Here is a 26,901-nt window from a genome sequence, read left to right on the forward strand (position 1 = left end):
CGCAACTGAAAGAGGGCACCGTGGCAGAAGTTAGCCGACTTGCTCACCAACCACAAGCGTTACCTGGTAGGTAACCACCCATACAATCAGATTGTGAATCAGACTACGAATGCCTGCAATGTAATTACCCCGATCTACATGCTGTCAAATGAACGAACCACACGCCGTAGCACAACGTTAGGGGCTTTGCCTCTACGTCCGAGGATCGATTCCAGTAAGGGAGTGCAGTGACTGTGTACTCCTAATGAGCCCACAATTACGGCGAAACACGTGTCGCATACTATGCATCTTCAAAGCACGGTGTAAACAGTAAGTTTAAATTGAGTTTATAGAAACACTCCCACTGCCGTTTGCAATACCATATTAGATGACTTTGTAACAGAGTTAAAATTGCTGGAGCGATAAATTTTTAACTGCCGGGTCATGTCGCGTGTTCTTGGGTAGGTACACCAAAAAATGTATACATTTATGCATGTAATGGGCAAACAAAAAATGTACTATACCCGAAAGCACTACAGTAGTACTCAATGTATCTTTACTTCTTAAATGTTAATGTTTTACTGTTTAATAATTTATACGCTTCTTATATGTTATTCAGATTCTTTTATCAAAATACCAGTAACAGCGCACTGCACGATAACGTGGAGTGAATATACTTGACATGACCATTCATAGTATTTATCCTCTTTCTCTGTACGTTTACCATTCGTTTGCTCAGAGGTTGATGAGCTTGCTGCTTAATGAGCAGCTCTTCACCCTAGCGTCCCGCTGCTTCTCTTCTTTCGTCGGCATCTTTTCCCGTTAAAACTGATTTGTTTTAAAACTTAGTATGTTTTCTTTAATTTTTCAGTTAAGCTGGCACTTAAGTCTTCAATCTGCCTCAAGAATGATTAGCGGAGGTGGTAGACAATGAAAACGTCAGCCGTACACATCCGCCACGCACGCACTGGTGCGCGCAGCTGTGAGTTGACTCTACAATAAAATAAAATAAAGATAAAAAGAGCAATAACTTGCAGCACCGCTATTCAATTACACTTGCCTAACGCCTCTCCTAAGGGGAAATACTGTGGGATCTGGGCATCCGTTAAAGCAGCAATCACAAGCCGATTAGAAAGCGGGAAGCTGTGATTTGTCCTCTCCCTCCCATGTAACAATCGCAGCCCGTGTTGCAACGCACTGTGTATGTATATGTATATATGTGTATGTGTGTGTATATGTATGTGTATATATATATATATATATATATATATATATATATATATATATATATATATATATATATATATATATATATATATTTGTTCATATGTGTGGGAAAGCGAATAGTAGACGTGACGTAGTATATGTGTACCAAATTTCAAGTCAATAGGTGAAACGGTTTGCGAGCTACAGGTGATTTAAAATCCTGGACAGACAAACTAATAGCCACGGTAGCGTATTATAGAAGAACATTTTACTGTTTAATAATTTATATTTATATGCAATGTGCTTCTTATATATTACTTCATATTCTCATATGATAATGATGTTAATGTTGTTTATATTGATTTCTATGTTATTGTAAGTGCCCTTTATTTGTGGAAAAATAAATTTGGCAATTAAACTTATTTTATACATACATTTTATTTTTTTCTCTTGCACTCAGTGAGCGAATCCACTGGGTAATCAGCTATATATATATATATATAGATAGATAGATAGATAGATACATACATACATACATATCTATGTGTATATATAGATAGATAGATATGTATGTATCTATGTATGTGTATATATAGATAGATAGATATGTATGTATGTATGTATGTGTATATATAGATAGATAGATATGTATGTATGTATGTATGTGTATATATAGATAGATAGATATGTATGTATGTATGTATGTATGTATGTATGTATGTATGTATGTATGTATGTATGTATGTATGTATGTATGTATGTATGTATGTATGTGTATATATAGATAGATAGATATGTATGTATGTATGTATGTGTATATATAGATAGATAGATATGTATGTATGTATGTATGTATGTGTATATATAGATAGATAGATATGTATGTATGTATGTATGTGTATATATAGATAGATATGTATGTATGTGTATATATATGTTGATATATGTATATATATATGTGGATGTGTATATGTATATATATATGTATATATGTTTATGTATATATATGTTTACATAACCTCTTTAACACACTACTTCTCCGCTGCGAAGCGCGGGTATTTTGCTAGTGAATAATAATATTCCCTTTGGAGAAAAGGTTCTTTTATTAGGAGGTGATTTTAGACAGTGCTTAGCTGTTGTTCCACATGCCATGCACTCAGCTATTGTTCAGTGCACCTTAAAATACGCAGACAATTGGCATTGCTTTCAAAAGATACAGTTAGTACAAAACATGCGATGTCCAGATCCAGATCATAACAATTGGTTATTACAACTGGGAGATGGTACACTCACCAATACAGATAGACTTCACCCAGATATTATTACAATTCCTCAAGCCTTTATCTGCGACGACTTAGTTACAGAGAAGCAATCTCATTAGACCAAATGCCCCTTTTAACACAACGCACTATATTATGTCCAAAAAATATTAATGTGGAAAACATAAATACCCAAGTCATTGCATTACTTCCTAGAGAGACACAACTCTTTCTAAGCTCTGACAAAGTTGACTCTGATCACGACAATAACCATCTTCATTGACCTTACAAGTTCTGACCTGGAATTTCCTTTTACACTTAAACGGCGTGTACAAAGAAATTTTCAAATAAACCTTTACACTATGCCACACACTTTATTGTTTGCTTTCTATTTGCATCATCTACACCTTCACACTATTCTATATCTCATTCATACATCACGCTCTTTGGCATTCCCAACACCAGGGGTTGGCGAGCGAAGCGAGCAGGGGGCGGAGCCCCCTAGTGATAAAAAATTTCAAACCAGCTTAACAAGTCTCTGAATGGTTTGCCATGCAAACATTTTCTTATTATTTGTTTTGGCTATTTGTATTACCATTGTTGCCTTGAGACGACACTGTAAGTGGTCAACTGAATCTGGTCTACACAAGGAACTGGTACTCCTTGCTGGACAAGAGCATAGTGATGATTTTTGTAATTCCAGAGCCATCTGACTTTTTCCTCTTCCTTTTGATAGATAGATAGATAGATAGATAGATAGATAGATAGATAGATAGATAGATAGATAGATAGATAGATAGATAGATAGATAGATAGATAGATAGATAGATAGATAGATAGATAGATAGATAGATAGATAGATAGATAGATAGATAGATAGATAGATAGATACTTTATTAATCCCCAAGGGGAAATTCTTTTTGTACAAGAAGATTCCATCACCATCATGCTACTCATGAAGGGCAGTGAGGCTCAGTTTTTAATGAAGCTTCTAATCTGCTGAAACTTCCTCATACAAGAAGTACAATGATTGTCCCTTTTTGCCCATCACATCTGCATATTCAACCAATTAACTGAAAAATCTCAGCTCAAGCACAATATGTCATACATGATCCAATGGAATGGCCTCAAGCTCTCTTCCAAAACTCTGTCAAGTGTGAGTGTCATTCACTGAGGAAGACCTGGATTCAGGCCATAGGAGTGCTTCGCATAAGCCTAGGGCAGGGATCGACAACCTATGGCACGTGGAACGATTTTCAATGGCAGTATGACGTTAATCTGCATCCAGCCCTGCAAGCAGGTTCTCCAAACTGCAGGGAAAAACCTGGAGGTTGGTGGCAGAATTGGCACTCCAGCTACCATAAAAAACCTCTCATTGGTTCCATTCTATCTGAACTAGTGTGGTGCTGAGGTGTCACCTGTTACATTGGCTGAACTCGGGTCCTAATCTGGGATCCTGAGTTGGTTTGTGTTGTGGTGAGTGCGGTAATGCACTGTATCAGTGCCTACTCCTAACATTTCACTCTGATTGAATTGAAATACAGTAAAAAAAAAATGTATTTTAATTACAGCGCATGCGTTCGCACCCTCACCTACATTTTGCGTATGTGACTCACATGTAAATGGAAACCATGTGTTCAGTGCAGACTGTGCTACGTTAAAACAAACCTCTTGTTATTATTAAGTAATATACTGCCCTAAAATGACTCATAAAAGAAAAAACCTTTTCAAGACTCTTTAACGAATGAATATGGATTTGTACAACAAAAGGATCGCACTGTGTGTGCGTATGCTGTGAAAGTGTTGTGTTTCATACGTCAAGTGTACAAAGACATTATCAAACTAAACATCAGTCCACATTTAAAATCTCTGATGAGAAAAGTGAAGCTATAAAAAGGGCTGTTCCTGGCTTTAAGAAACAAACTACAGTGGAACCTTGGTTTCGTTGCGGAAACGTGCTTGTAATCCAAACCACTCGTATATCAAAGTGAATTTCCCCATAAGAAATAATGGAAACTCAGATAATTCGTTTCACAACCCAAAAATATTTATATAAAAATGATTAATATAAAATATAAAGCAAAAATACATAAAACAAATGAACCTGCACTTTACCTTTGAAATGAATCGTGGCTGGTGTGAGGGAGACGAGAGAGAGGAAGAGGAGGAGGGTTATTGTGTAGGACGACTTTCACCCTAACTAACAGAATCCCTGCTGTCTGTTGGCTCACTTGAATCTTTTTCTTTTTTTGCAACTTTAACAAGGAAACCTATCCAATGACAATTGCTTTTCCCTGAAGAGTCACTACACTTGAACACAAAATAAAAAAAAATACTTTACGCACTGTAAGGTTTCTAAACTCTTTTGGGATTCCCCCCCTCAATGGGACAACACGCAGAAGAGGCTCCCAGCGCTGTAGCAGTTCGCCGTAAAAGTGAATCAGAAAAGATTGCGGTCAAGCTGTAAGCGCCTACCGTCGATGGGTGATGCAAGGAACATTATAAATGCAAGAGCACAGTATTACTTGGCCACTAACCTGGTCATGACCCTGCCGGATCGCTGTTTCTGTGTACAGGACAGTGGCACATCCCGCTACAATAAATAACCGCGCTGTTCCTGTTTCAAGCTGAATAAAGTTGGCTTTGCTAAAGTACTGAGACTCAGCCACGTGTTTTGCGGTGCAAGACAGGGACTCGCACGTTACAGCACAACACACGTGGTCACCATAAACAGTATGCACCACGTATGGATGTTGACTATATGAGTGAGGCACGCCAACTGAGAACGAGCATGGGAGAGGATTACCCACAATCCCTACGTGACGCTTGGCGGACAAAGTGTATATGTACTACTCGTATTGCACGACCTTGCTCATTTTTCAAGTTAAAATTTATTAAAAATTTTAGCTTGTCTTGCAAAACACTCGCAGACCAAGTTACTTGCAATCCAAGATTTCATTGTACTTATTTTAGTCAAATAATTGGAAACAAAAATAAAGCCACCGAATGTAGTTATATAAAAAAAACATTGACAAAACATTCTATTCACATATGATCCAATGTATTTTAAAATATTGAATGACCAATAATATAAGATCCGGTTATAAAGTCCATTATAACCAGACCAGTTTTGATACTATATATAACAAAATTGGTAGAATTATGTCGGCACGCGGAATAACATTGTAACATAGGTTCGGCACGACACCGCTGAAATGTTGTCGACCCCTGGCCTTGTTAATCCCACATACCTTCAACATATTCCATAACCATACAGAGATGACGCTTAGTCTCAAAGGAGCAGAACATGCTGACCACAAAAGGGTTCTCTGCGAAGGTCAGGATGTCGCGCTCCACAAAGGCCTGCTGGATCTGGTTTCGCAGGATCAGGTTTTGCTTGTTGATCTTCTTCATGGCAAAGCGCTGCCGGGTTTCTTTATGGCGGACGAGGTAGACAGCTCTGGGTGGGCAAGATGATGTTTACAGTTTAGTCAAGCGGAGATCGGGAGATGAAAAATGAAATAAACTGAGCCACAAATGTTCCCTCATGCTCAGTTTCAATCAGGACCTTATAATCTCTAATGCTATGACTCCACAAAGTCAACTCATACAACATTCCACCAGTTGGACAGAAACTTTACTTCAAGTTTGCAGAGGTTTAAAACACTGCAAGCTGTCATTCATGTCATACGCTGGGGTCTCTAGGGTCAGTCTGAGAAAGGACAACATCATCAGGTATTAAGTATTGATAGCAAAACTATAAATGTTTAAGCAGAGGCCAGCTCATGAAAAAGGTTCATTAATAATTGACAGTCTCCTGATTCTGTTGTGACACGAAATGTCAACTTGAAGTGACTGAGCACTCTTGACATTCTCCAGCCTTTCTTGAATGATATCCTACATATGGGAACCCCAAAGGGTGAACTGAAATGTTTAGTAAAGACCCTGAAACTACCCAAACTCAGATGATACAAGTTTCAGGCAAGCTTAGATAGACAGAATGGTCTCTTAATATTTGATTAAACACAAGACGACTTATGTTTTTCAGATACACCTTATGACCAAAAGTATGTAGGCCCCTCTACAAATGACTGAGCTTAGATGTTTCACTGTTGACAGGCACACCCAATCAAGCCCAATGTCATGCAATCTTCATTGACAAACAGGATGGCTTGTGCTGAAGAGCTCAGTGACTTTAAACGACCCTGTCATAGGATGTCACTTTTGCCACAAGTCAGTACATGAAATTTCTGATCTTCTGGATCTGCTCCAGTCAAATGTAAGTACTATTATTGTGAAGTGGAAGCGTCAAGAAGCAGCAACCACTCAGCTACACAAAGTGCCAGAGAGGGGGCTGCTGAGAGCTGAAAATCATAGCATATAAAAATCGAATCGCCTATCGTCTGTTTCATTACTCACAACAGAGTTCCAAATTGCCTCTGGAAGCAACATCAACACAAGATGATATACACAGGCCTAAGATCATTATGTGCAATGCCAAGCCTCAGCTGGAGGTGTGTGTAGCCCGTCGCCCACCACTGGACCATGGAGCAGCAAAAATGTGCCGTCTGGAGTGATGAATCACATTTCACTATCTGCCAGTCTGATGGGTGATTCTGGGTTTGGTGGATGCCAAGAGAACACTACCTTCCCAACTGAGTAGTACCCGCTGTCAAGTTTTGTGGGGGACGAATAATGGCAGGATTTGGGCTAGGTCCCTTGGTTCCAGTGACTACAGCATACATAGACATTTTACACAACTGTGCACTTCCAACTTTGTGGGAACATTTTGGCTGTTTCAGCATGACTGTGCCCTTGTGCACAAAGCCAGATCCATAAACACACAGGGGAACTCAAGTGGCCTGCACAGAGCCTTGACCTCAGCCTTGTTGAACACCTTAAGGATGAATTGGAATGCTGATTTACCAAACCCGATTTTCTCTTTCAAGATCACTACCCAACGTCACAAACGCTGTTTTGAATGAATGGGAGCAAATTCCCACAGACACACTCCAAAATCATGTGGAGTAACTTTTCAGAAGAGTGTGGACTGTTACAGTCTCCATATCGGTGCCCATTGTTTTGGAATTGATGTCCAAAACCATTAGTCACACATTACATGTGATGGTCAGGAATCCACAGACTTTTGGCCATATAGTGTAACTTTCTACCAACGAGTATGGATCAAGTGGGGAAGTGAATATTTAGTGAAACTGAGCAGCTTAGCCCTTGAAGGGTCATAGACTGCCACATACTACTGTTGAGGGCAGGCACCACATTGTTAAACATCACCTGACCCCATTCCACTCTCCCCAAACGTAACAAAAATGGCTTTTGTGACAATATACTGTACTAATACATAGCTAGCCTTCCTGGAGAAGGCAATGACTTACCCATATGCTCCATTGCTGATTAGCTTGATGTTCTCAAAGTCCTCCTCTTGGGGTGTTTTCTTTGTCTGAATGGTTGCCTTACAGCTCTGAAACAATCCAGATGGAAATATTTAATTCAGTTTCTAAGATGTGTAAACTACTGCTTGAAATGGACTGAACACAACTGGGACACAATCCTCTTTAATAAAACCTCTGTGTGCGTCCAGTGTCCATGTGTGTCTTCTGGTGAAATGCAATAGAAAATATCGTGCGGCCGATCCAGTCGGATTTCTGGAAATGAGGTAAGACTTAAAACAAAAGGCACGAAAAATCCAAACGGGTACTGAGACGTGGAAACCAGCTTCCCCAAAGAGGTGGGATTAGTGTTTGTTGTTGTGCAAGTGTTCACTCTGAGGATGTCAGATTTGCGATTAAGAAGCCTGGCCCAGTAAAGTGTCAGTCATTGAAGGGGTTTTCCTAAATATACGAATTTTCATGATATTACAATAGGATGACTTTTAAAAGTAGATTTATTTTCAGGCACATAAAATCCGTTGCTGGGGAGACGCCACACATACAATAATCAGCTGCATGCCAGCACAGATTAAAATACTTGCTGGGGAACTGCACAGTACTTGCTGGAGAGACGCCACAAGCACAATTATCAACTGCACACCACACATTACATCAGTTGCTGGGGAGAGACTGCTGATTGCCCACTGTTGTGACAGAAAATTAAACGCATATTACGGACATCAAAGGCAGTATAACTATCAGAGAAAATTAAAGGCATTTTACGGAAATACAACCCAGTATTACTGTGAGAGAAAATTAAAGGCACACAATACAGTGACGCATATTACAGCCACATACAAGCCAGTATTACTGTAGCAGAAAATATTATGGACGTACAAGCCTATATTATTGTGACTATCTACTAACAATATGCCACCCAAAAAAGATAATGAGCGTCAGAAAAACGCTAAAAGAGAAAGACTCAGAAGAGCAAATAGATCTATAGAAGAACAGGAAAATGAGCGTAAAAAAAATTCTCAAAGAGAATGCACTACTGTTCTAGCACCCGTTATTGTAACGGGTTTAATGTCTAGTTCCACCATAAGAGGCATGCGAAGGGTCTCAGAGCAGTTTTGTCAAACCCTTTGAGTTAAATGGGAAGTCTCCATGCCCAGATATCCTTTTGACTGCCAAAATTCTCAAGGCTGAACCAACAATCTCATCAAATAAATGCTTTGGAGAGGATGACATTTAAGTGATTGATCTTTATTTGTGTGTACTTTTTCATAGTGAGCACCTTCACAGGGTGTTATGGACAGGTGAAGTGTCAAGGATTATTGTGAGCAAAAGGACCAGAAGATGATGTGAAAGAGAAGAGTCATAAATACCCTGACGCAAAACAAAACAGAGCAGAGCAACTAAAACCAAAGAGGCAAGACAGAGACTGAGAGTCAAAAAGTAAAGCGTTCAAAACCAGAAGATCAAGACCGGACAATGCAGCCTACTAATTCAGAAGTTGACTACTAATAATATTGAAGGGATTTTTTTATCCACTGAGGATCAATGGCTGCCATTTTTGTATGTGAGATTGGGCGACATCACGTGTGTGGCAATGCAGTCAAGTGACTACTACTAAGATGTCATGTAAATGATAAAAAAAATCAAGAAAGCATAAATTAATGCCTTTATTAATTTCAATGCAAAATGTAAAAATAAAATTCTATATATGTAAAAACCTTTATAAATGCAAATATACAAAATGGAACTGTGTGTACACACTATAGAAGGCACACAGATGGCTTAGAATATTTCACTTTTTGTATTTTTAGGTTTACCACCAAACCTGGCCTTTGAGATAGGGTGAGAAGCGCAGACATCTGAGGGGCACAAAGGCACATAATAGAGCTGTTGACCCTTTACACTGAGTGGAGCCAACAGAGGTGGGCATCTGATATGCTTGTCTCCAGACACCTCCCTGTGGAGGTTTTACAGGCATGAGCAGCTGGAAGGAGACCCTTGGGATAACCCAGGGTTCGCTGGGAGGATTATATCACCCTGATGGCCTGAGAATGCCTTGGGATCCTTCAGCATGAGTTGGCTCGGGAAATTGACTTGTGGATCTCACTGCTAAGGCTGCTGCCCAACACGACCCAGTCTCAGATTAGCGGTGGAAAAAGAATGAATGAACAACCAAATCGTATGTATAGTTTGTACTTAGAGCATCTTTTGTGTGTCGTGACAAGCAGGTACAATAAATAAAGAAATATATTAAGCAGTGCTAAACATGCCACTAAGCCCATCAAGAATATGGTAGACAACAGGAACGGAATATTAAATTAAGGTGATCTGAAAGGCCCTATCACTAACCTAGAGGAAAAAAAAACAAGTTGAAGTCCTTATGGAAGAACTTGTAAGGGTTTACTTTACTAAATTGTCCCTTCTGACACAGATTGATGCCTGCCTTAAATAACTAGCTCCTAAGGGACAAATTCTCCTCCAGAGCAAATAAAGCACCATAGAAATAAAAGAGAAAAGGCAAAACAGAGAAAATTAACCAAAACAAACAAGAGGGAAAACAAGAAGTTAACATGCTGAGGAATTAGAAAAAACAAGCAGAAAATGTAGCTGTTGACGAGTATATGATTTAAAAAAATTCTTGCTGGAAAAAAGGCAATAGATTACATTTTTTTAAGTTTCCAAGCACTATTAATGTCAGACACCAGCACATTCACTGTTTGACATCTGTGGTGGAGCGACGGGCGCTGAGCAGACTCCTGTCAATCATGGAGAATCCACTGCATCCACTAAACAGGATCATCTCCAGACAGAGGAGCAGCTTCAGCGACAGACTGCTGTCACCGTCCTGCTCCACTGACAGACTGAGGAGATCGTTCCTCCCCCACACTATGTGACTCTTCAATTCAACCCGGGGGGGGGGTAAACGTTAACATTATCCAAAGTTATTGTCCGTTTTTACCTGCATTTTTACTACTCTTTAATTTAATATTGTTTTTTGTATCAGTATGCTGCTGCTGGAGTATGTGAATTTCCCCTTGGATTAATAAAGTATCTCTCTCTCTCTCTCTCTCTCTCTCTCTCTCTCTCTCTCTCTCTCTCTCTCTCTCTGTCTGTCTGTCTGTCTGTCTGTCTGTCTGTCTGTCTGTCTGTCTGTCTGTCTGTCTGTCTGTCTGTCTGTCTGTCTGTCTCTCTCTCTCTCTCTTTCTTTCTTTCTTTCTTTCTTTCTTTACAGCACACAACAATTCAGCATCTGCATGCCCAAACACAACAACTATCACTGTTCAAATAAAAATGCTGGTAGATGAAAGTGAAATAACAAAAAAGCCAAACACAGTTTGATGCAATATCAATAGTTAGGGGCGAATGGACCTGGAAAGATAAGGTATTGAGTATGACAAAGACAAGAGAAAGCTGTTGGCAAGAAAACCGAAGAGGATATGCTAAAATTGAAGTAGTGTCTTTATTAAGAAATTGCGGACTTGAAACATTTTCCACAAGCTGAACGTCTGCAGACTTCACAATGTTGTGCTTATGTTGAGTATAGAATGATGTCCTCTGCCACGGTGACATACAGTATGGAATGATTGTGTGATGTCATTCTGTGTTAACACAGGCACCTAAGCTTTAGGATGTAATCTAAAATTAACCTTGTTTGTGTTTTGTTAGGCAAAGTCCATTGCCTTTGCTTCAAAATTCTTTTAACTACTGAATGTTTGGACTTGTCTTTAGAATCATTTTGGCATAATGACCCCATGCTTGCTCTCTGACTGTGATTTAGGGCACTGCTTTTTCTTATTTCATTTTCTGGTCTCTCTCTCGTTAGTAAAGGTAAACGCTTTTGCTTTAGCTAGGATTAATTTCCTGTCTTATGTTTATATTCCTTTTCCTTTTCATTCATTCTCAAGTTCTGATTATGTATTATTATATTTTGTTATTATTGTTCCGGACATTCACCATTTAGTTGATATGCTTAATGTGTTACTGTTTTTGTTATATTTAAGAATATTTATGTACTGTTTCTTTAAATGTATTTATGTTGCTAGAGGCAGGACCACCCCTTGTATCACTAAAAAAGACCGAGGTAAGGCTACCCCTTGTATCACTGCATGGGGTCTCAATCAGCCACATAAAAGGAAGGCTAAGAGGTGTAGGCCCCACAACGCACTAAATGCGCTTTGGTGGGGTGTTGGATCTGCTGCTTTTCTTCTTTGAATTTTAAATTTTAATCTTTTTGCCTCTGTTTCAGGATTCAGTTAAGGATGTCATACTTTTGGATTGCCTTGCTGACAACTTCTTCTTGCCCCTTTTTTGTTATTTTGAGCATTTTGTTATATTTTCTTATTTTGGTTAAAAAATCTCCTTTTATAAAGATTCTTCTTTGGCCAATTTTCCTACAAGTCAGGGGTTTACAGCAATCCTCTCCCTTAAGAAGGCATTTTAATTACATTTTGGGACATATATATATATACATATATATATATATATATATATATATATATATATATATATATACATATATATATATATATTGTCACAGTTGGCTGGGTGCGGCCCGCAATCAGCCGCCTATTTAAGGAGCCGCCGCCCGGCAATCAAGGCTGAAGTCGGGTAGGAGGTTGACGAGGCCAGTGCAGAGGAGGCGGCAAGGAGAGGCCCTGAGTGTTGTGTGAAGAAGAAGAGGAGGCTTAAGGAAGAAGCCGAGCTTGTGAGAGACTGTGGGGGTTTGATGAGGTGCACTAGTGACTTTGTATATAGTGTGACTTGTGTAAATAAACGGGTGGTAATGGACTGGAACGTGTCTGCCTGTCTGTGTCCGGGACGCACCCTTTCACAACATATATATAGTCACACACGTGCGCATGGGAGGCAACTAAAGGGCTTGAGTAAGGGCAATTCCGAGTCATACCAGGATGTGGCAGAGTGCACTGACTCTTTTTCTCCCTTTCCTGCAGACCTTTCACGGGAGATCCCACCTGGCCCTATTGACGTCACGTCCGGGACCGAGCCTATGGAAGGAGACCTTGCTGGCTCCGGCCCCTGTGATGTCACATCCGGGCTTGAACCTATGGCTGAAGACCTTCATGAGCCCGACCCCTTTGACCTCACTTCCTGTCTTCCTCTTTAAGAGCCTCCACCTTTTCCCTATTCCCTCAGTTCTGTTTTGGACTCGGATTTGTGCACATCAGTGCTGCATTCACTTAAAACGAGTTTTGCAGCCAGGAAACCAATTATTCAGGTGACTCTGACTCGAGTTTGTGACAATATATATATATATATATATATATATATATATATATATATATATATATATATATATATACCCATACAATCAGATTGTGATTCAGACTACGAATGCTGTGAATGTAATTACCCCGATCTACATGCTGTCAAATAAACGAACCACACGCTGTGGTGCAACGTTAGGGGCTTCGCCTCTATCGCTGCCGTCCGAGGTTCGATTCCCAAGAGGGGATGCAGTGAGTGTGTACGCCTGATGAGCCCAGAATTAGGGCGAAACACGTGTCGCGTACTCTTTGCATTATTTGATAGTAAAACTATTTTCAACCATTCTATGATCTGCTTCTCACAACTGAGGGCACCGTGGCGGATGTCAGCCGACTTGCTGACCAACCACAAGCGTTACCTGGTAGGTAACCACCCATACAATCAGATTGTGATTCAGACTATGAATGCCGTGAATATATATATATATATATATATATATTTTAACTTTTGAAACCCAATCCCATTTTGTCCTTGCGTAGACCAGAGCCAGCCACTGGAGTAGGCAGTCAGGTTGCCTGGCAGTGAGTCTATCTGGGCAGGCTAATAAGGGAGTATGGGGTGATTTTTAGCTCTGTTTTGGAGGCCTCACACTTTCGTACCATTTTTGTGTTTGTAAATCATAACAAACATCTCCTTTTCAGAGCATTTACATCAACCAACAAAAAAACTGGTCACTTTTCATTTGGAAGGCTTGATATCTAGCATGAAGATCTACCACGCTCCCATGAAGAAAAACTTCAAAAGTATAAAGGTCCTACACAACATGTAATAAAAAAGAGAATAAAAAAATACAAAGAGTCAGAAGAAAGGCAGGAAACTCACTGCTCACCTCAATGGAATCATCTGTTTCTGGGGTGTCAGGGTGTCCACTGTCGTAGCTACTCAACTGGGCCATTTCTGCAAAAAGACAATATAAGAAATTAATTTTGATGGTAATAGTTAACAAAGCATCCACCTGCAGCTTTTGAGCATTTCAATCATAAACTAAAAAGGTGCATCTCCAACTATTTACCCTCCAGGGGGTCCCTGGTGAGACCCAGCTGGCTGATGATGTAGCGGGGAATGTCTGACTTGATGCCCTGTCCTTCCTTAGCATGGCCTTCAGCAGCTTCCAGCAGATGATAAAACTCTTCTGGATCAAACTCCTGCCAAGTAAAGATGGTGGACAGAAAGACAATGCAGAAGATGATAAATGTGAACATCCCAACAGAGGCAGGAAACTGTGGTCATCACTTTGAGCAGGGGTGTCCTACTCCGGTCCTGGCGGGCCACAGTGGCTGCAGGTTTTCATTCTAACCCTGTTCCTAATCAGTGAGCAGTTTTCACTGCTAATTAACTCATTTTGCCTTCATTTTAATAGCCCTGTTTTTAAGGATTCAGTCCTCTGAATTGATTCATTTCTTCATTAAATGGCAGCCAAACAGAAACAAGACATGAAATGAGCCAACAGATGACCCGCTAACTTGGAACTTCAAACTCTGTCCAATTTTACTCCAACCAGTTTCTTAATGAGAAGCCAATTCCTGCTGTCAATTAAAGCCGCTATTGAATATCAGGACTTGTTGCTGCTCTCATTGTGCCACAGCAGACTGTTGATTTTCTGTTTTTTCTAAGACCACTGTTGAAATTTTTTGGTGACCTGAGCAGACCAACATGGCTGAGACCTTCACCTTTCTTTATTTTCAGGTTAGCTTATTTTGTGTCTCATTATTGTTTGGCTGCTCATTAAGGAAAAAGATACAACTGAGGGGTCTGAGTCACATCAAATAAAGCTAAGGCAAAACAAGTTAATCAGCAGCAAAAATTGCTCACTAATTAAGAAGATGGTTAGAATGAAAACCTGCAGCCACTGCAGCCCACTATAACTGGAATTGGACACCCCGGACTTAGAGCCTGACAACTTCATGCCAGTCATGTTTCATGACAGAAAACATACAGTGCCTATACAGAATCATCGTACCCTGTGAAAATTCTTAGCTTTTGTCAAATTAAACCCTGGAAATTGAAAATACATGGAATATAACTTTTTTGTACTTGTATTCATACATTATAACCTACAGTATCACAGTGAAAACATTTAAAAAAAAATACTGAATGATATTTCAGATTTAATTCGTAAAATATGTGGTTTGGATACACTACACAGCAAAGTTTTTGCTTCTTGAACACTGTTGGGTGTTTCTTATAGATTTTTGGGTGCTGATCACGAATATCACATCAACATTTACACATCACGTACCATTTCAGTTTTGTCCTGATTTTTTCTTATATTTGTATCCAAACATTTTCGCTCCTGTAAGTGACTTATTAACAACGGTTTGTGCAGCCTGGGCATGTCCAGTCATGGAATCAGGGCAGGTTGGAAGCTGTTCTGTGGAAGTTGACATCCTGGGCAGGTCTGAACGAGCTTGACGCTGTCTCAGTGTGCTATAAAGGTGGCTGGCATACAGCAATCCTGATCATCTGGTTAATCTAGATAGTCAGTGTGTATGTGTAGCATCAGTATAGTAAAGTATAGTATCTGTAGCAATAGAACAGTAAGTAAGCTTGATGCTATAGATGTTTTGGTGTCGGCGATATGTCTCATCAATGTCGTAACAGCTGTGATACATTCTGCTATATCTGTGCTGAATATACACTTGCGCCTCAGAGATGTTGGATGACTGCTCTTGTGAAGAAAGCTTATCATCTGCATTTCGGCTGGTGATCAAGACAAGGAATGGGCGCCTCGCCTCACATTTGCTGTGCGACATGTGCTGTCAGTCTGAGAGCCTGGCTCAGGGGCCCTCGAAAGACGATGCCGTTTGCTGTTCCGATGATATGGCGAGAACAGAAAGACCATGTGACGGACTGTTACTTCTGTTTGACTAATGTGTCTGGTTTCTCTGCCAAAAACAAGAAGTCAATTGAATATCCTAATCTGCCTTCAGCAATGAGACCCAAGCCACATGACGACAGTCTTCCAATTCTGAAACCACCAGAGGATTGGACCTTAGACGAACCAGATGAAGAAACTGCAAAGCAGGGTACTGACAGTGACATTGACCAGGATTTTGAACCGTGCTCATCAGGTGATGCACATCAAATAACACAGTGCGAATTGAACGATTTGGTCAGAGATTTGGGTCTGTCAAAAAGAAAAAGCTGAGCTGCTGGGTTCGAGACTGCAGGAATGGTGTTTGCTGTCACCAGGTACGAAAATTTCTGTGTTTTGAGGCAGACATCATGATATAACCATATTTGTTGCACAAGTCGACAGTCTCTGTTTCTGTTGTGACATTGAAGGATTGTTCTCGGCCTTGGGTTGTGATCACAACCCGGTAGAGTGGCGTCTCTTCATTGATTTGTCAATGTTAAGCCTGAAAGTTGTTCTGCTACACAATGGCAACGTTTTTCCTTCAGTACATGTTGGCTATGCAGCACACATGAAAGAAACGTACGAGAATATGGAACTGTTGCTGAAGCACGTCCAGTATAGCAGGTACAACTGGAATATCTGTGGAGATCTTGAAGTCGTTGCTCTGTTACTAGGACTGCAGCTCGGCTATACAAAGTACTGTTGTTTCATCTGTGAATAGGACAGCCATGCCAAAGAGTCGCACAGATTTGGCCACTGCGTAAAAAGTTAGTTCCAGGACAGAAAAATGTGGCACATGAATCGCTTGTCGACGACGCAAAGATATTTTTGCCTCCTCTTCACATAAAACTGGGACTCATGAAGAATTTCATGAAAGCACTGCCGATTTTCTGGGCAAATACTGAGCTCCAAACTCCATTCAGCTAGTAGACAAACTTCTCAAAGCATACAAGACAATGAAGTGCAACATGTCACTCGAGATTCATTTCCTCCACTCACACTTGGACTTCTTCCCCGCAAATCTCGGTGCTGTCAGTGACGAACACGGTGAAAGGTTTCACCAGGACATTGCTAACTACGATGGAGAGACGATACCAGGGCAACTGGAATCTGTCAATGCTTGCTGACTACTGTTGGACACTGCAACGTGATGCTCCAGACATTGAATGCAAAAGAAAATCAGGAGCAAAACACTTTTAATTCTTTTGAATTTAATAGCTTATGCGAAACATAAATGTGACTAAATATGTTATTGTCAGTAAACATATAAATGTCTATTTCTCAGAGTTTCTATGTGATGCAGTAAAACCAAAACTAGATTTGTGCATAGCCAGTAGGTACCAGTCACAGTCAGCAAAAACTTTTCAGGAAGCAAGACTTTTCAAAAAAAACTGTTGTGCAGTGAAGTGGTCACCTCCTTAGAGTAACCATTATCAACTTGTACAGGTACAACCAGCCAGCTTCAACACAACACCTGACATCAATTGTAGTGGTTCTGATTACTTCAGGGGCGGCTGACTCGCAGTTAGGAGACCTGGGTTCGCTTCCCGGGTCCTCCCTGCATGGAGTTTGCATGTTCTCCCCGTGTCTGCGTGGGTTTCCTCCCGCAGTCAAAAGACATGCAGGTTAGGTGCATTGGCGATCCTAAATTGTCCCTAGTGTGTGTGTGTGTGTGTGTGCGCTGTGGTGGGCTGGTGCCCTACCCGGGGATGTGTTCCTGCCTTGCGCCCTGTGTTGGCTGGGATTGGTTCGAGCAGACCCCCGTGACCCTGTGTTAGGATATAGCGGGTTGGAAAATAACTGACTGACTGACAGATTACCTCCGAATTATTCTGGCTGTTCCTCAAGGATTCCACGTCTAGTAGTGCAGGGCAGCACCAAGAGCTCACCACAGCTGGAAAGGGGCTTTCAAAAAGGTGCCGGGACAAAGTTGTGGAAAGGCAAAAGTTAGGAAAATGAAACAAAAAGACTTTAAAGGCTTTAACTACACCTCTGAGTGCCACTCAGAGCATGACTAAGAAGTGGACAGCATATGGTACCACCAGCACCTTGCCTGTCCTGACAAACTGGATGAGTGAGCCTGTAGGATGTTGATCAGAAGATACCAAGAGGCCAACAGCAACACTGAAGGACTGAAAAGTGTTCATGGCTGGGACTGGTGGGTCTATGTATGTGACAGAAATCCCACAAGCTTCACATAAAAGAGTTCTGAGTTCTAATGCAGGGTGGTAAGAAAGAAGGCTCTGCTGTAAATGTATCGCACTGAGCCTTGCTTGTACTTGGCAAAATAAATATTCAGAATATTCTGATGCCATGTGGAACAAGGTTTTCTTGGTGAAATCAAGATTGGGCTTTTTGGACAGAAATCCAAGCAATATGTTTGGTGAAAAATAAAAAACAGCGCACCACCTAAAACATACCATACCTATTGAAAAGTATGGTGGTGGTAGTGGTGGCATTATTAGTTTGTTAGGGTGTTTCCCTTCAGGGGGACTGGGCGATTGGTCAGGATTGATGGGGAAATGGATGCTGCTAATTGCGTCCAGATTCTTGAGAAAAACCTCCAGCACTCCACCAGACAGCTTTGAGGTGGCCAGCAAAAAAAACAACCCTAAACACACTACCAGAAATCAATGCAGTGGTTACAGGATTATTATGCCCCGGTTGCCCTCAGCTGGTAATACCTCCTTGAACCCAGGTCATTGATTCTCATAGATGAAGATTAGAGTGGAATGTGAAAAGAAAGAAAAAGCAAGAAAGGACTGAAACATATTTTTTCAGCCCGGAGAAGGAAAAATGCTATTATCCCGGCCTTTGTTAATTTATCCTTGTGGACACTTCCACCTGTGGCTGCTGGATTTGTGTATTCTTTTTGTAGTCATCTGGATGTAGTCACTTGGTGCCACTGCTTTACTGCCAGGCTGCTCTCCTGCATATGGAAAAGTCATCTTGGATAAAGGAGCATTGGAATTATTGTATGGAAAGATCTCATCTGACTGGACAGCCTGCACAGACTCCACTAAAGAAAACAGAGGGGCGGGTAGGTGGGCAGTTGGCCGAGGTCTCCAGGACTGTGACTTTTTGTCTTTTACAGTTTTTATCCCCATCATTGTCAATAGGCCTTAGATTATTCATTAATTAATGGAGAGATATTATTGGTCTGGATTGATGTTTAATCAGTTTCAACCTTGTTCTTTGTGTGTTTTAACAAATCTGCACGTATATATGTACCAGTTCTAGTAATTAGTCTGTAGCGGGGCCACATAGGTGTTGTTGTTCATTGTGTTGCACCCAGTCGCGTCTCGTCTCGTCTTGTCTCAGTACCCCGTTTAAACTAATGTGTTTCTGTTTAAATGTCGTTCCCATAATAAGTAACGGGGAAGGGTGTTGCAAGGAGGCAGCGACCCCCTGGACACGTCAGGACCAGGATTTTAACAGTTACATCCAGCTCATCATTATTTAAACCATCAGGAAGGAAAGAAGAAAGGAGAGGGAGAGAAACGGAGATTTCAAGTACCGACAACTGATCAACATTATTCTGCTATTATTTACATCGAGCCTGGTTCCAGTTTGATTCTCATTCCGCCGAAATCACGACAACACCATCATCGCCAGAAACCCCGGGATTGAACATTATAATCCACCATTTGCTGAGAAAGCATGGTGAGGTCGTTCTGTTTTATTCGGGAGATTCAAACACATCCATTTTGATCACTCACCCATATTCTGGACAGTGATTTACCCGGACTCAATTTAATGTTCATTGTCATTCAGTACTCATACATTGCTGTTATTTGTGTTTTGTGTTTGTTATACGTTTGCAGGGGCAAAGGAGGTTTTGTTGTTGTATATGTGATGTTTTCACTTAGCTGCTTTGGTGGCAGGATATATATATATAGATATATGTAGATATACTTTACGTCGCAGATTTATATTCTTTTATCTGTGATTGTATTGTATTTAATATATTCCCACACTTATTTTACATATTTGCTTTCGTTTGCTAGTCTTTAACTGTAGATTGGGAAGGAGGGAAAATTACTATTTGTCAGAGTTACGGCTTGGTATTTCCCAGTAATTCATCCAGGCCACAGGTCCTGGTAGTGTGGCTGCCGGCTGAGTAAGGTGTCGGCCGTTACAAGTCTAATCAATACTTGTATTTTAACTGATAATTGTTCATAGACATTCTGCACCTGCAATCAGTCAAGAGTGCTGTGCAAAAATAAGATGTGTTGTAATGTGCGTGAAGCTAACACATGTACAGGATAACAGAGTGCAATAGACACAAGCAGACTACAAAATCCTGTAACCCGGTTAAGGGTTTACATGGCCTGATAACTCAGTTGCTTATGAAGAAATCTGCCTCTGATAACCAGGTTTCTCAGAGACCAATAACCTGGTTTCTCTGACCAGAATAACGGTATACATGGCGTTTTAGTAACTTAGCTTCTGCGAATAATCAAGTTATCAAAGTGCATGTCAATGCAGAGACTTGAAATCTTAGACCTTTTCTTGGGATGTAAGGCCTGGAAATGTGTAAAGCTGCTTTGAGACAATACTCATTGTAAAATGCGCTATGTAAATAAACTTGGACTGATTGACTGATAAGTGTTCTCATTTTCGTACTCCTGTCATCACCCCTGGAGATATTTTCCAATAAACAGGCTATTCAAGGCTACTAACCAACTTCTTGTGTGCCAGTTACCATTCGAAGCAGCTTGGATCATTTCATTTACACATTAATAATTGGCTGTGTTCGGCTCATCATATCTTTGACAAAACGATTTGTGGTCCGAAACTCTCTAAGCACCACAGACTTCCAATAAAACTCAGAGTCCTGCCACGAGCAAAAGTTCGCTGACAACACTGCTATCGTGGGCTGCATCAGGAGTGGGCAGGAGGAGGAGTATAGGAACCTCATCAAGGACTTTGTTAAATGGTGCGACTCAAACCACCTACACCTGAACACCAGCAAAACCAAGGAGCTGGTGGTAGATTTTAGGAGGACCAGGCCCCTCATGGACTCTGTGATCATCAGAGGTGACTGTGTGCAGACCTATAAACATCTGGGAGTGCAGCTGGATGATAAACTGGACTGGACTGCCAATACTGATGCTCTGTGCAAGAGAGGACAGAGCTGACTATACTTCCTTAGAAGGCTGGCGTCCTTCAACATCTGCAATAAGATGCTGCAGATGTTCTATCAGACGGTTGTGGTGAGCGCCGTCTTCTACGCGGTGGTGCGCTGGGGAGGCAGCATCAAGAAGAAAGACACCTCACGCCTGGACAAACTGGTGAGAAAGGCAGGCTCTATTGTTGGCATGGAGCTGGACAGTTTAACATCTGTGGCAGAACGAAGGGCGCTGAGCAGGCTCCTATCAATTATGGAGAATCCACTGCATCCACTGAACAGGATCATCTCCAGACAGAGGAGCAGCTTCAGCGACAGACTGCTGTCACCGTCCTGCTCCACTGACAGACTGAGGAGATCGTTCCTCCACCACACTATGTGACTGTTCAATTCCACCCGGGGGGTAAATGTTAACATTATATAAAGTTATTGTCTGTTTTTACCTGCATTGTTATCAATCTTTAATTTAATATTTTTTTTTTGTATCAGTATGCTGCTATCTGTCTATGCTGCTGGAGTATGTGAATTTCCCCTTGGGATTAATAAAGTATCTATCTATCTATCTATCTATCTATCTATCTATCTATCTATCTATCTATCTATCTATCTATCTATCTATCTATCTATCTATCTATCTATCTATCTATCTGACATAAAAAACGTAGCTGTGGCTGTGTGATGAGAGTGCTAAATGACAATGACTGGGAAAAAAAAAAGGCCATAAAATGGAGCTGAGGTGACATCACTGCCATACAAATAACAGCCACTAGAAGAACCCTAGCAATAATCATATGGCCAGACTAAAATTATTTTCAAAAACATACACTCACAATACTGTCCCGTCAGCCTCTGTTAAGATGATGCCAGCTATTGTTCAAGCTCTGCCGGTTTTGCCAAGCAGAAGCAATTGTGATATTTCGAGGTGCCTCCATTAAGCTTTGCCTTAGTGTCCCTCCTAATTGATCTGAAATGCACTAGCTTCCAAATTCCAGTATCTGAAGTCACAAAGGTTGTAGCCAAACTTATACTGAGCTTAATTCTGCCATTACTAAATCAAAATTTTGCAGAGTGTGTTTGAAAAAGAGGCTTACAAAGCGCACTAGAAGCTAGAGCCTAATTTTGACAGTTATGTTGGAATCAGTACTCACGACAAAACAACAAAAGCAGGGATTCATGGATCAAGCATATTCCTAAATTATTAAAAAAAAAAGTCTTTATATTAATATACGTGTTAATCATTTGTCACAGGAGAAGGATGGGGAGATCCTAGCAGAAAAGCACACCCGTTGCCTCTTAGAGCTTCAATTTGTAAAATCTGTCTGCAGCGAGTCAAAATGTCAGTCACGTGCAATTCATCAAACCCGCCAAATGATCTCCCCCACCACTGCTCTGCCACATTCACTTCTGAGACATGACAAAAAAGCGACAGGGGGGTTCATTTGGGGGCAGGCTCTAGTCGGTCTGTGGACTTGCAAGGATTGGTTTTTCATTAAACCCATGACCACATGACAAAGTCATTGCCTCTACATGTCACAGAGTGGACAAAGAGAAAAATAATGCGAGCAAAAAAAAAAAAAAAAACCTTTTTGTTATGGTACTTTCTATTTAAGACGTTTTAAGAAACTTGTCCACTTGAGAAAAAGCAAAATTGCAATTTCAGAAGAGACAGACAGACAGATATGAAAGGCACTATGAGAGATAGATAGATAGATAGATAGATAGATAGATAGATAGATAGATAGATAGATAGATAGATAGATAGATAGATAGATAGATAGATAGATAGATAGATAGATAGATAGATAGATAGATAGATAGATAGATAGATAGATAGATAGATAGATAGATAGATAGATAGATACTTTATTTGCCCCCTGGGGAAATTTGGCTTTTTACAGAAGCTCTTTAAATAAATAAATAAATATATATATAAACAGATACATATGTAAATAAACAAATAAACATGAACACACACTGGAATGACTACACGACAAGAAAATTCAAAAGAAAGAAAAGTTCTGACTTGGCAGTGAGGCGCTGTACTGCTGTTGGTATAAAGGAGCCCCCGTCATGTTTCTTGACACACTTTTGTTTAATAATTTGTGGGCTGAAAGTCCTCACTGTTAGTGTATGAGAGGGGATGTGCAGCATTGTCCATAATGACACTCAGCTTTGTTTTAATTCTCTCCTCCACTACGACTTCCAGGGGGTTATAAATTTGTCCCATAACTAACTTTGTCTTTTTAATTAGCTCGTTGATACAGTGGGCCTCTCTTGACGTGATGTTACCAGCCCAGTACACCACGCTGGCTGTCACAGAGTTGTAGAAGATGTGAAGGATGTCACTGCCCTCATTAAAGGAGCTCAGTCTCCTATGGAGAAAGTATCTGCTCTGTGCTTCTTATATAGTTCCTCTGTATTCCAAGACCAGTCCAAATTTGTCATTGATGTGGACCCCCAAGTACTTGTAAGAGTGGACCACCTCTATGTCCACTCTTTGAATAGTGACCAGACATAGAGGGACTTTGGTGTGGTGCGTCGAAAGTCAACAACTTGTTTGGTTTGCATGATGTTATGATGCAGACAATTCCTTCTGCATGAGGAAATAAACTTTTCCACCTGACTCCTCTCCTCTGTCTCATCCCCTTTATCAATATACCTCATAAAAAAATAAAACTGCAGAATCATCTGAGAATTTCTCAAAGTGACCTGATCTGCTGTTATATTTCGCTCTTCTCTTCTCTATGTCCTTTTTGTAGCCTAGAGACCAAAACTGTACCTAGTAGTTCAGATGAGGCCTCACCAGTGTGTTATAAAGCTTATGCTGAACCTCCTGTGACTTGTACTCCACACATCAAGGCGCTATATAACCTGACATTCTGTTAGCCTTCTTAATGGCTTCTGTCTGGCAGTCGATAGCATCGGGTTCAGTACAGCTCCGTAAGGTGTACTTTCAATTTTCAGACCTCCAACTGTGTTTTCAAACCACACATTTTTACTCACTACATGTAATACTTTTAGATTTACTGACATTAAATTTCATTTGCCACAAATCTGCCCAAACCTGTCTGCTGTCCAAGTCCCTTTATGATGATTCAATCGATTCTCGATTATCTGCCAATCATCCTAGCTTGGCTTCTTCTGCAAACCTAACCAACTTGTTATTTATATTCCAAATCAATTTAAAAAGAGCAGCCACCCTAGCACTGACCCCTGCTGGAAACCACTCTTAACAGGGTTTATGAGGGTAAAATGAATGTAGCAAAATACAGGACAATCCTGACAGAGACTGCAAGAAACCTGCGCCTTGGAAGGAGATTTGTGTTCCAGCAAGACAACAAAGCCAAACATAAAGCCACAGCTATAGAAGAACAGCTTCAAAGCAACAAAGTGAATGTCCTGGAGTGGCCAAGGAAGAGTCCAGAGCTCAGTCCAAGGGAGAATTTTTGACTGGGTTTGGCAGATATGTCAAAAAAAGTCACATCACCATCACCTGACGGAGCTGATCAGTTTGGCAAAGAACAATGGGAAAAAATCCGGACATGAGTGTCAGTAGGCTTTGTGCCCTTGGAAACAAATCACCTCAACTCTTCTATAACATGTCAGCAATTATTTACTGCTCTGATGCTGATCTTTCTGATCACACAATAGGTCATTACGATAGCAACTGACGAGAATTATGGTATCTGAGAGTTCTTCTAGATGGCCTCTTTCTCTTGCATGATTTGGCTCAAAACAAGATTTTTTGGTGTTTTTTCTGTATTCCTGCCCATCTGATTTTATCATTGCACTCATCGTTAGAGACTTGCATTATGATGTTGTATATAAGGACCCTAACCTTCTAGTAATTATATATCCATGCTTAATTAGAATGCGTCAATATATTTATTTGGTTTTTCTTTGTTGGTTATTCATTAATATTCCTATCTGATCTTATTTTGCTTTACTTGTAACTTTCTTTTTGATGTTTTCTAAGGTACTTTGAGCTGAATTCTTTGCAAAAAAATGTGCCACAGAAATAAATGTTGTTGTTGTACTACCGTACTTACATGAGAACTCACAGAAGCGAAAAGAAAATGCATCCTTACCACGAGAAAAATAGTACCAGGTATATGTGATAAAATGATTATTTTTTTCCAGATCAGTTTTGTTGTGACAAAAATGTGTTAGTAACATGGAAGTCACAGAGTCAATACTCAACAAATGTCTTGGGTTGAAAAATGGATGTACAGTCATATGAATAAGTTTGGGACCCCCTCCCAGCCTGCATAATAATTGACTCTCCTTTCATCGAATAAAGATAACAGTGGTATGTCTTTCATTTCCTAGGAACATCTGAGTACTGCAGTGTTTTCCGAACAAAGATTTTTAGTGACGCAGCATTTAGTTGTATGAAATGAAATCAAATGTGAAAAACTGGCTGTGCACAAATGTGGGTCCTCTTGTCATTGTGCTGATTTGAATGCCTGTCACTGCTCAATGCTGATTACTTGGTTGGATGAGCTCGTTAGGCCTTGAACTTCATAGACAGGTGTGTCCAATCAGGAGATATAAAGGTATTTAAGGTGGTCAATTACAAGTTGTGCTTCCTTCCCTTTGACTCTCCTCTGAAGAGTGACAGCATGGGATCCTCAAAGCAACTCTCCAAAGATCTGAAAACAAAGATTGTTGAGTTTCCTGGTTTAGGGGGAAGGCTACAAAAAGCCATCTCAGAGGTTTAAACTGTCAGGAATGGAATCAGGAAATGGAAGGCCACAGGCACAGTTGCTGTTAAACCCAGCAGGTCTGGCAGGCCAAGAAAAATACAGTAGCGGCATATGAGTAGGATTGTGAGAATGGTGACAGACAACCCACAGATCACCTCCAAAGACCTGCAAGAACATCTTGCTGCAGATGGTGTATCTGTACATCGTTCTACAATTCAGTGCATCTGTATGGCAGGGTGATGAGAAAGAAGCCCTTTCTGCACTCACGCCACAAACAGAGTCGCTTGTTGTATGCCAATGCTCATTTAGACAAGCCAGATTCATTTGGGAACAAAGTGCTTTGGACTCATGAGACACAAATGGAGTTATTTGGTCAGAACAAAAAGCGCTTTGCATGGCGGAAGAAGAACACTACCACATTCCAAGTGAAACACCTGCTACCTACTGTCACATTTGGTGGAGGTTCCATCATGCTGTGGGGCTGTGTGGCTAGTTCAGGGACAGGGGCCCTTGTTAAAGTCGAGGGTCTGATTAATTCAACCCAATATCAACAAACTCTTCAGGATAATGTTCAAGCATCAGTCACAAAGTTAAAGTTACGCAGGGGTTGGATATTCCAACAAGACAATGAGCCAAAACACAGTTGGAAATCTACAAAGGCATTCATGCAGACAGAGAAGTACAATGTTCTGGAAAGGCCGTCACAGTCCCCTGACTTGAAGATTATCGAAAATCTCTGGGATGATTTGAAGCAGGCTGTCCATCAAATTGAACTGAACTGGAGAGATTTGGTATGAAGAATGGTGAACAATACCTCCATCCAGAATCAGACACTCATCTAAGGCTATAGGAGGACAGCGTCTAGAGGCTGTTAGATTAACAAAAGGAGGCTCAACTAAGTATTGATGTCATATCTCTGTTGGGATGCCCAAATTTATGCACCTGTCTAATTTTCTGATGATGCATATTACATATTTTCTGTTAATCTAATAAACTTAATGTCACTGCTGAAATACTGCTGTGTCCATAAGGCATGTCAGATATTAAAAGGAAGTTGCTACTTTGAAAGCTC

At 40.6% G+C, this 26,901-nt stretch overlaps 1 protein-coding gene across 5 annotated transcripts in view; it reads right to left on the reverse strand.

Annotated features, from left to right (window-relative positions):
• mast2 (microtubule associated serine/threonine kinase 2) overlaps positions 1-26,901 on the reverse strand; it is a 484,826-nt gene that overhangs the window by 57,945 nt on the left and 399,980 nt on the right. For all 5 annotated transcript variants that reach the window (XM_051932694.1, XM_051932693.1, XM_051932696.1 and 2 more), the window contains 4 exons: positions 14,148-14,280; positions 13,965-14,032; positions 7,838-7,923; positions 5,696-5,904 (listed from right to left, as the gene is read on the reverse strand). In XM_051932694.1, coding sequence (XP_051788654.1) covers positions 5,696-5,904; positions 7,838-7,923; positions 13,965-14,032; positions 14,148-14,280 — 496 coding nt within the window. The remainder of the gene's footprint in view (positions 1-5,695; positions 5,905-7,837; positions 7,924-13,964; positions 14,033-14,147; positions 14,281-26,901) is intronic.

This window comes from Erpetoichthys calabaricus, chromosome 10 (genome assembly GCF_900747795.2).
Source record: "Erpetoichthys calabaricus chromosome 10, fErpCal1.3, whole genome shotgun sequence".
Taxonomy (NCBI): domain Eukaryota; kingdom Metazoa; phylum Chordata; class Cladistia; order Polypteriformes; family Polypteridae; genus Erpetoichthys; species Erpetoichthys calabaricus.